Below are 11,519 nucleotides of genomic sequence, written 5' to 3' on the forward strand. Positions count from 1 at the left end.
AAGCCTGAGAAAGTTTGGAAAAGAATAGAGTAAAGCATGGCTTCTTGGTGGCAGCAATTTCTCAGGTCTACTTTGTTTGCTAGAGGCAAGCAAGCGCTCTCATCTGAGAGAGGCTTCCTGACTCAGCTTTAGCTGCAAAACCTTGCAGCTCTTTAAAGAGGTCCTGCCACAAAATACTTAAATGTTGTTGATGACAAGCTGAACGCATTCTTTTCAGTTTTCAGCTGTAGCAGGAGAAAAGCTGTGCTGTTTTAAAATGCCGGCTATCTGGGCTGTCCTGCCAGAGCAAACTCTGACTCTTTCAGGCAGGCAGTCCGACTGAGTGTGGTCTGTGAGCAGAATGCTGCAGCTTGCTTGCTGGCAAGGACCTTGAAACGCCATAGAGTTGTGGCAGTGAACACAGCTCTGGCTGGTACCTCAGCCTTGAGGCTGAAAAGCTAAGGAATGAGCTGGATCTAGTCGTCAAAGCCACAGCTCTCCATATTGCTTAGTAAATTAAAGACTCATATGGTCAGAAAAAGAAAAACATACAGTAAAGAGAGATTCAAAGAGGAAGAAAACCTCTAAATATTTTACAGTGTGTTAAAAATATATGCAGGCTAAAAGTTAAAGTCCTTAATGTAAAAAAAAGGAAGAAAGAGAGTAGTTGGGTGTGGTGGTACACACCTTAAATCCCAATGCCTGGGAGGCAGAGGCATATTGACCTCTGTGACTTCAAGGGACAGAGGTAGAGATTGACCTCTGTGACTTCAAGGTGTGGTAGTGCACACCTTTAATCCCAATGCCTGGGAGGCAGGGACAGACAGATCTCTGTGAGTTCAAGGTGTGGTAGCATACACCTTTAATCCCAGCACTGGGGAGGCAGAGACAGGAGGATCTCTGAGTTCAAGGACAGCCTGGTCTACAGAGTTATTCCAGGACAAAGATATACAGAGAGCCTGTCTCAAAAAGTAAAAGTAAAAATAAAAGAAATAGAAGTAAAATAAAGCCGCATAAAGATGGAAAATACACAGAATCTTGATATTGTGTGTTATTATGCTCTCTTTTAATTGTTTGAATGCTGAGGATGGAGCAACAGTCACCAAAAGACATTTGTTTATAAATGCTGCTGAACTAACCCAAGATAGACATTTTGAAAATACCTTGGCTTCAAAACTGAAGTCAAAAGGTATGTTACTTTGGAGAAGAGATTCTGCTTTTGTTTCCACAGAAAATGAGAGGCTATGGATTTATTCAGAGTTAAGAAAAATCATCTTTGACCAAGGGAGGCCACCTGAGAAATCGACAGGAACAGATGGCCCAGATGACAGAGTTCTACATCCAGAACTGATTCAAGACTGCAGCCTGAGATGATCAAGACTCCCAGGATACTTCAGTCAGGACTTGATTATAACTCTAAATTTTCTTTAGGTCCCCATAAGATCATCAGCGCCCCCAACCAGCAGGAAGTAGCCTGAAATACTACGCCCACGTTCCCAACAAATGGATTATGGGTATTTTCCTTTGTTTAAAAAAAAAAGAGGGAAATGGTGCGGGAGAATTATCTGTATTCTGTTAATCATATTTTAATAAAACGCTGATTGGCCAGGCAGGCAGTATAGGCGGGAAAGCCAGACAGGAAGTAGGGGTGGAGCAAAGAGACTGGGAGTATTCTGGAAGCAGAAGCTCTCTCAGCCACTCCTGCGCAGATCACTGAAGAAGCAACATGTAAGCTGCCCCCGCTAGAAAAGGTACTGAGCCATTATGGCTAACATAGATGAGAATAATGGGGTAATATATGTTATAAGAGTTAACAAGAAGCCTGACCTAATGGGCCAATCAGTTTATAACCTTATGGAGTCCTGTGTGTAATTTTTCTTTGCTGCTTGCCGGCTGTTGGGGTGCTGGGAAGGACAGAAACCCCAACAAGCCAGCCCTCATACTACACTTGTCACCCTGTTTAAATGACATTTCCTTGATAGCTTGGACATGTATCTTAACAATCTCAGAAGACACACAAGATAAATACAGTGGGCCTTCACTTCTTTATTGCAAACAGAAACACGGAGGAAATCAGCATGTATTTGGACGCAGCCAAATCTCATGAGCATCTGGCACCTGGTGATGGTGGCACTCTAGGTCTCCCCCACAATCCTCAGAGAAAGAGGTTATGGGAAGCCAGAGGAGAAGTTCTGGGTGCTCACAGCCTCTTATATCTTCTGTATTTTTCTCTCCTCTTCCAAAACCATCTCTACAGTGATTGGGGAAAAGGAAAAGGTTCAGTGTAGTAAACCATTAGGATCATAATTGAAGTACTTAAAGAAACAGCAGGAATCTGCAGAATTTTAACCTCTACTAATAAAGACTTTGTCCTTTCCTAGTTGTAGTAACCACTACTTGCCAGTTGGATATAGGTCAGATGTCACACTTTGAATCCCATACCTGGCACCATTATTAAGGCCAAGAACCTGTGCCCAGATAGATCATGTCCTAGGGGAGAACGTATGGCTATTAACACTGCTAAATCAGAATAATATTAAACTGACTCCTAATGACATATAGTTCTATCCATAGATTAGTGAATTTTCAGCCCTCATTAGAAAAACTTCTATTTTCAGTAGATGGTGATCAACACAGAGAACTACAAGTGGCTAATAGGCAGAGAAAATAAGAGTTTGAAGAATTCTCATCCACAAATAGAACATATCTGCCCCATGCCTTCATGCAAGACTCAGATATCATTTTGGGAGAAGGGCAGAAAAAGTGTAAGAGCCAGAAGCTGTGCATGACCACAAGGAAACTGTTGCCTTGGAACATTAGGGTGTGTGTGGGTGTGTGTGCATGTGTGTGTATATACATACATGCATACATACATACATACATACATACATACATGGGCAGTACAAATTGGTCGGAATGAGTTATAAAAAGTGGGTACACAAAATTGGGTGGATGGAGGAAGAGTTGGAAGAGGACAAATATTATCAAAACATGTATGAAATTTTCAGAGACTAATAAAAAATTTTAAAAGCCCAGTAGGAGTAGGTAATTTGACTAGATATTTTCTTCATTTCCATAAGATAAGTTCTCATTAGTTATATGAATTCAACCTGTGAATTATCAGCAATTCCCCCTTTTAAGATAGAATTTATGATTAGTTTTTAACATTAGTGTCATGGATCTCCTAGCTACACTTATTTGAGTATTCATATGTCACAACCACGTTATGACTTCCCAGAGAATGTTTTTTAAAGAATACCAGCCTTGCTGGGGAGTGGCGCACGCCTTTAATCCCAGCATTCAGGAGGCAGAGGCAGGCAGAGTTCTGTGAATTCGAGGCCAGCCTGGCCTACTGGTCTACGGAGTGAGTTCCAGGACAGGCTCCAAAGCTACACAGGGAAACCCTATCTTTAAAAACCAAAGTAAAAAAACAAATAAACAAAACTACTAGTAATTGTGTTTTATTATCATCCCCCATTAGCAGAAATAAAAACATACTATGTCCCTAATAAGCAATTTCAAAAAACACTAATATGAACAGCAAAAACCTCAAAAGAAGTGCTCCTAACGCCCCCAAAAGAGTATCAGTCTTACAGTGTGTACATATATATCCACATATATATCCTGCATAGTTATATAACATTCATAGAACTATCTTATACATTATGGATACGTATTTTATAAGCTAAGATGCATACATTCATAATTCAGCCACAAGATACATGTGTGTGTAGTAAATATGTACTTAAGTAGTAAAAATAGTTTAGTACATTCTTTGTTCCTTAGGAAGTTATGTGTCTTCTGGAAATGAGCCATTCCTGATTAGTAAGGCTTTCTTGTTCCATTTTCTACCCACCAGGACCACAAATCTCAAGAGACATTTTGAGGCAGAGGCAGGCAGATCTCTGTGAGTTCAAGACCAGCCTAGTCTACAGAGCGAGTTCCAGGACAGCTAGGGCTACAAGAGAAACCCTGTCTCGAAAAAACAAATACATATATACGCACACACACACACACATATACACACACATATATAGCTTTTACTACATATAACATATAATATTTAACATATAATATATAACATATATTAATATATTACATTATCTAATTGCTATATTAATATGTATTCATATGTTAATATACTTTATGTGTTGTACAATATATTAAAAACTAGTCTATAATATATTTATATTTATATATTATACCACTTATATATAAGGTTATATATATAGAACCATCATTCTAGATCACTCAAAATGTCTTTTGGGATTTGTGGTCCTGGTGGGTAGAAAATGGAACAAGAAAGCCCTACTAATCAGGAATGACTCATTTCCAGAAGACACATAACTTCCTAAGGAAAAAAAATGTACTAAACTATTTTTACTACTTAAGTACATATTTACTTCACATACATGTATCTTGTGGCTGAATTATGAATGTATGCATCTTAGCTTATAAAATATGTATCCATAATGTATAAGATAGTTCTATGAATGTTATATAACTATGCAGGATATATATGTGGATATATATGTACACACTGTAAGACTGATACTCTTTTGGGGGCGTTAGGAGCACTTCTTTTGAGGTTTTTGCTGTTCATATTAGTGTTTTTTGAAATTGCTTATTAGGGACATGGAGTGTAGAGAATTTGAGTTTAGTTCCTAATACCCATTTGGGCTGCTCACATATATGTGTAACTCCAGTTCCATGAAATTTATGCCCTCTCCTTGGGGTGCACACATACATACGTGCACACACACACACACACACACACACACACACACACACACACACAATTTAGAGATAAATATTTAAAAGTCAATATGAAACATGGCAAATTAAAAAAGCAACACAATTTGGCTCAGAGGACCAACAGGACCTGCAGATAAAGTAAGATCTAGAATGGCTTTCCTACTAAATGGCTGTTCTGTGTTTACTGACCTGCACCCTGGCTTCAGTCACACCCATGCTAGCTGCCAGTCGTTTCCTGAGGGTAAAAATGGAAGACATTCAGTATTGGAATTATGGATATGGGAAATTAAATATGAGAAGGATATTTTATATGTGTTTCTAAATGTTTGTCTCATTCCTTACCTTCTCTGCTATTCACTTTGAGAATTTGAGACATTTAGAACAAATTATTTTATTGCCATTAGTAGATATGCAAACCAAAGTACATCTATAGTAAGCAATTTGAAAACCACTAACACTGTCTAGTAAAATCCTCGAAAGAAGTGCTCCTAACACTAGGTATAGTCATACAGGAGACTTAAAACAACAACAGCAAAAACTAAACCCAACACAAAACAAGGCAAAAACTACAAAACCAATGTACATAGGAAAATCTTAGGTGACATATTTTGTCAGGATAGAAGGAAGCTCAAATAAAGATTAATGGAAACATCCCAGAATTTTTAATATTCAAACAATACACAAGGTACTCCAACCTAATGATCATCAGAAATATGAAATATCACATTTATTTCTTATATTTCTTTTCTTAATGTGTGCATGTGTTAATGGTGTATATGGGAGGCCAGAGGACAGCTTGCCGGAGTCCTCTTCTTCCATGTGTGTCTTCAGAATGGAATTCAGGATCTCAGGTTTGGTGGTGTCTTTACCTGCTGAGCCATCTTGCCAGTCCAGGTAAAGAAATATTAAAGTCACACCAGGCCCAAGATGAATGTTATAAAATCTCACAACACTAGCCACATAGTCCTGAATTCCAAGCACCATTGGTAACTGAGGTAGAAGACTCCCTGCAAGTACCTGGACAGCCTTGCTACAGAGTGAGGCCTTATATCAGAAAGTCAGAAGAGAAAGTCACCCCCATGTTCCCCCACCCCTGCTAGAAAAAAATAGCATGGTGGAATATACCTTCACTCTCAACACAATGGCCTAATGGAGATGGTGCTAGCCTGGAACTCATCATAGAACTGAGATAACTTTGAACTTCTGATCTACCTGCCTCCAAATCCCGAACAATGCGATTACAAATCTGAAATACCCCACTTAGCCTGGGTTGTTTTTATTTTCATTTTTAATATATATTACAAACCAAATATATGCAGCATACATACCACATATAATATTTAATGTATATCATATAATATCCAATATATAGTATATAATATATAATACATTATATTTAATATATTATACATTATCCAATATATCACAAATGATATTCAACATATAACACATCAATATCATATAATATTTAATATACAATATATACTAACACAATATACTATAATATTATAAATTGTATGACAATATATAATATATATTTGGTCTTTGATATATAATAAACATGTAATATATAACACATAATACATAATATGTAATGATATACATATCAATATATTATATATCATATATTAATGCACTTAATATATACTATATCAACATATATCACACTATATTATAAACATTATATTTATATATTAGAAAATCAATATATTAATATATTTTAACACATTAATGTAACAATTACTACATCATGCTATATTATATCATTATATAAATTATATTATTATTTAAATTATATTATAATATATTGTATTATATTATAATAATAATATAATTTTATTATTAATTTATAATATTATTTTTATTATATATATTTTAAATATATATTTATTATATATTTAATAATATAATATAATATTTATATATGTAGTATAATATAAAATATATTATAGGTTAATCTATAATATATTATATATTATGTTATCTAACACATTAAATAATATGTCAAAGTATATTAACATATTAATACATATTAATATATCAATTAGATAATATATTAATATATGTTGTATTATATGTTATATGTAGTAAAAACTATACTTATGTGTGTGTGTATATATTTATTTGTTTTTTCGAGACATGGTTTCTTTGTGTAGGAGCCCTAGCTGTCTTGGAACTAGTTCTGTAGACCAGGCTGGCCTTGAACTCACAGAGATTTACCTGCTTCTGCCTCCCGAGTGCTGGAATTAAAGGCATGCAGCACCACTTCCTGGCTCATTTTTTTAAAATTGGTTTTATTGGGCTATACATTTTTGTCTGCTCCCCTCTCTTCCTCCTTTCTCCGCTTCTCCCCTCTCCTGTGACCCCCATGCTCCCAAGTCACTCAGGAGATCTAAAGATAACCTTCCACACTGTAGCTGAGGCTGGCCCTGCAATCACCCTCGCACTCACCACTGTAACAAAATGACTCAGACGAATAGGTGCTTACCTGCATGCCTGAGTTCAACATGGGGACACACGTAATGGGAGAAGAGAAACAGTTGTTGAAAGTTGTCGTCTGTTCCCCATATGTGCAATTTTGCGGATATGCACATGCAAGCACAACACACACACACAGACATATACACACACATACACAGAGACACACACTGAGGAATTAAATAAGAGAAATTAAAGAATCACATTTTAAAATATAATAAAACAAGGACAAGAGTGGAACCTGGAGGTTCTATCAAACAACAGAGCAAGCCAGACAAGCTACTCACGCCTCCTCAGTGGTGAGGTACTGACTGCGCTGGAAGGCTTTCTCCAGCTCTTGGAGCTGAGCCACGGTGAACCTGTGCTGGTGAGAGGCTCGGAATTCAGGCACCAGCAGCCTCACGGGATTAACACACGACCACCGCTCGGCCAAGGACAGCACACCCTGGTTGTCTCCCATGGCCCCGCGATCTGGCTCCTGAGGCTGCGGCTCATTCTCCTGGCCATGGCCACCGGCAGCGCCCTCTTGGTTCCCTTCATCCACGAGGCCTGCGGCACCCACGAGGCCTGCGGCACCAGCAGCTGAGGGGCCTTCTCCTGCTCCTTCTGCTTCTGCTGCTGCGGCTGCGGCTGCGGCTCCGCGCCCAGCCTGGACCCATCCACTCGCTTCCTCATTTCTTCCCTCTCCAGCCTGCAAGACCCTCAGTGCCTCAGCCTCTGGAAGTGGGGAACAGAAAGGGCTCCTAGGTGACAGGGCCTCGGGTGGTGCGAAGTCCCCGTGAAGTCGCTACGGTTACAGGCGACGTCAGTGCACGGGGCCTGCCCAGCGGCCTCTGTGGGCGCTCTTCCCCTCACGGACATCACCAACCCACCGTTCCTAGCACGCACTGACCATCCCAGTTGTCGTCGTCGTCGTCGTCGTCAAGTCCCACATAAAGCAGGTAATCGAAGTTTTGACGCTCCATGTCTGGAATGCCGGCGTCGAAGTGGCTTGTGGCTTGCGGCTTGCGGTCGGTTGTGCCTCTAACGAGGCGGAGCTGGAGCTCCTTGCCGTTCCGGAAGCGAAGACTCTCAACCTCAAGGACTTGCTATGTCTCTACAGAATCTGAGCTGGAGCCCTCTACCGCTCTGGGAGTAAGGCTCCTCAACCCGCAAGAGCTAGCTTCCGGTTTCCGGGTCCCCCCATAGTCTATATTAGCGTGTATCCAATTCTGGCCGTGTCGTCCTGGCTTCCGGTTGGCCTGCTGTTGCTATGGTCAGCGATCCTGAGGGGCGAAACTGAGTGCAGTTTGAAGCTTGAGTGAGCTGGATGTGTTTGTGGGGAACGGATGGCACCTGGACAACAGGGAGTAGAAGAGGGAACGGGTGGTGGTCTACCACAGGAACCGATTTACTGGGGGGTAAGAAAAGATCCACCAGAAGCTTTCGAGGCCTTGTGGAGATGTGAGGACAGTGTCTCTTAGTCTTGACAATGGGTTCTTGCAACTTGGCAGAGAACGGTTATTAAATAATGTGTTTATCTGGGAGGCTCTTCTTTGAACTTCCACAGAAAGTGAACTTAGAGCCTGCTTGCTTCCATGTTCTGCCTTTGCAGGAGCCTGGGCAGGGTTGCAGGTCCTGGGGCTGTCCAGCAGGCAGATGGGTGGACTCATCTTCACCAGGGCTACTGAGGAGGAGCTTAGTAGTACTGTCCAGCCTTCATGAGTGCTGGCAAAAGCTGTGAGAATTGTCATACCTGTGCTGTGGTTCCTCACCTTTCTCTTGGATGCATTTCTGACGTCTTCTGTGAATGGTCAAAGTGTCAAGAGCAGGCCTTTATGCTTGGTTTCCACCCCAGAGTCAAGCAGCCCCTTCACTGGCATGTGGTCAGACTGGTTCCAAGGCAGCCAGCTTTTCCCAACGTGTCCTGGCCACTCTTAAAATGGAAGGGCCCCTAAGTACTAGTGTGTGTCCAGGAACAGACTATTTGGGGCTGGGAATATTCTGGAGCCCTGGTGCTGAAATTCTTCCAGGATAAGACTTATCTCACAGTTCTGGTAACTACCTCATTGCTGAATCTGCACATGTATGCTTCCTGCCCTTTCTCTTTACTGTATAACCTGAATCTCTTTTTGTTGAGGTCTCCAGGGCCTGAGAATTATTTTGTCTGTTTCTGACTGTGATTATAAGGACATTCATTTATGTGCTGGGGATGTAGCTCATTTTGCAGAGTCTTTATCTAACGTGTATAAAGCCCTCCATGGTTAATCTAGAGCACTGAAGAAAGCAAGCATGGTGGCCCAGTGCTTCAATGCCTGTTATCTGAGCCCTTGGGAGATTGAGGCATGGTGATCAGCTTCTCAAAATCATGTTTAGCTACTGACTGAGTTGGAACCCAGCCTGCAATACATAAGGCTATGTCTCAGAAAAGAGTCATTCTTTTCCTTTAATCAATTCTCATTTCTCTATTTTCCTGTCAAGCTGTGAGCAATGGACATGACTTATTTTTTTTCTATTTTTACTATTTGAGATTTGCATCCATGCATATAATGGAATTTCATCAATCAACCCTTTATCTGCTTTCCCCAATTCTTCCCTTTTCCCTCACCACTTTTCTCTCCCAATTTCATGTCTTTATAAAACCAACTGAGTCTACTCATTGATGTGTGTGGATATGGATGGAGGACTACTAGAACATGCATGGTCTTCTCATGACCTGAATTATCCCTGAAGAAAACTAAGTTCATGAGGCCCCCCCCCCAATTTATGCCGGTGGCATTTTGACTGGACTGTCTTTGTCTTGTGCAGGCCTTTTATAAGCAGCCACAGCCACAACCACTGAGTTCATAAATGCAATGGCCCTTTTGAGTACTCTCTGTTTCGTTTCAAGTCCCAATTTTAAACTGGATTTTTTTCTTGGTGTTTAGGTTTTTGAGATATATAGATTTTGTCAGCTATATAATTGGCAAAGTTTTTTTCCCCCATTCTATATACCGCCTCTTTACCAGAAGGATGTTTTTCCTCCACTGTGCTAAAGCCTTTTAGTTTCATGAGGTTCTATTGGCCAATTGTTGGTCATAATGCCCACACCAGCAAGGCCTGCTCAGGAAGTCCTTTCTTGTGCTGGTATGTTGAACCATATTTCTCACTTTCTCCCTTATTAGGTTCAGAGCATCAGGTCTTTTGTTGAGGGTTTTGATCTGTTTGGAGTTGAGTCTTGTGCAGGATGAGAGAGAGATGAGGAGGTGACGGCTCTGAGCAGAGTAGTTAATATAAGTGGCAGGGGCATGAGTCTGAAGGAGCAGCTCCTCAGTCATTCCAGCTCTGCACAGGTGGGCATACCCACTGCATAATCAATTTAACCATTTGAGGGCTGTGAGAGAAGGGAAAATGTCGATGGCCATGTCAGAGGAGCAGCATGTGGCAGTTGAAGTTTGGGAGGTCAGACCACCAGGAACCAAATCTCTGATAGGTGAATCTCAGTTAGGCAAGGCCTCCGAGGGCTTTGGCCCCAGAGTGTCTCTTGCTACTGCTGTCTTTACATGTTTGCCGCTGCCATTTTTTTTTCTTTGCAATCTTGCATGGTGTGAATGGGTGTGGGGAATCCCCACTGACTTTAATGTAGTGTGATCATGTCATGGAAATATCTTGTCCTATTGGGCATTTTAACCTGTGGATTATTATGAAGATGACTTCCTCCTAAGCTGTACTGTTTAACTGAAGCAATGATTTTATAGAGTAATAGTGTTCATTTAAATAGGATTTTCATGATTGAGGATCTTTAATAAATATAGTAAGGGATTGTGATAGAGGTTAGCTTAGTGGGAAAACTAATACAGGTAAAAGCAAGGCATGGTTTTTCCCTACCCCTGATAAAGCAGGGGCTGCAGAGGATAGAAAAGAACAAGAAAATGTCACATGGCTAGTTTCTCTTGAGGAGTTGTATAGACTGTGGCTTAGGTTAATGATTAAGGAAAACTCTTGAATCCCAGAAGCCCAGATAGCTCAAGTTCTTTTAATCTTGATGTTGGGAGATATCGTCACAGGTTTTGGTGTGTGTAATATCTGAAATAAAGCTTTAAGTATGACTTAAGGTTACGGTAAGATGCTTTTGTTAATGACTTTGAGGCAGACAATCTTGGGGATCTATTTAAAGTTTAGAAAGGCGTATGTTTAATAGCTGAGCGAGGGACTCATAGAGGTCAGGAAGCAGAAACAAATAGGAAACTGTCTACTGCTGGCTGACGTGCCTTTCTTGTTAGGAGAGGTTTGCAATCAAAGATGATTCATTCCTTGTGTCCTTTCTGCCCTCAGCTTTCTGATATATA

General features: G+C 40.4%; 1 protein-coding gene across 1 annotated transcript; it reads right to left on the reverse strand.

The window, feature by feature from the left end:
* Positions 1-2,005: 2,005 nt before the first annotated feature.
* LOC146889290 (rhox homeobox family member 2B-like) lies at positions 2,006-8,382 on the reverse strand. The gene is made up of 4 exons (XM_087902944.1): positions 8,105-8,382; positions 7,500-7,929; positions 4,924-4,969; positions 2,006-2,230 (listed from the first exon to the last, which is right to left on the reverse strand). The coding sequence occupies exons 1-4, from the start codon at positions 8,175-8,177 to the stop codon at positions 2,180-2,182; spliced, it is 600 nt and encodes a 199-aa protein (XP_087759070.1). The 5' UTR covers positions 8,178-8,382; the 3' UTR covers positions 2,006-2,179.
* Positions 8,383-11,519: the final 3,137 nt, after the last annotated feature.

This window comes from Myodes glareolus, chromosome X (assembly GCF_982192425.1).
Source record: "Myodes glareolus chromosome X, mMyoGla1.1, whole genome shotgun sequence".
NCBI classification, from domain to species: domain Eukaryota; kingdom Metazoa; phylum Chordata; class Mammalia; order Rodentia; family Cricetidae; genus Myodes; species Myodes glareolus.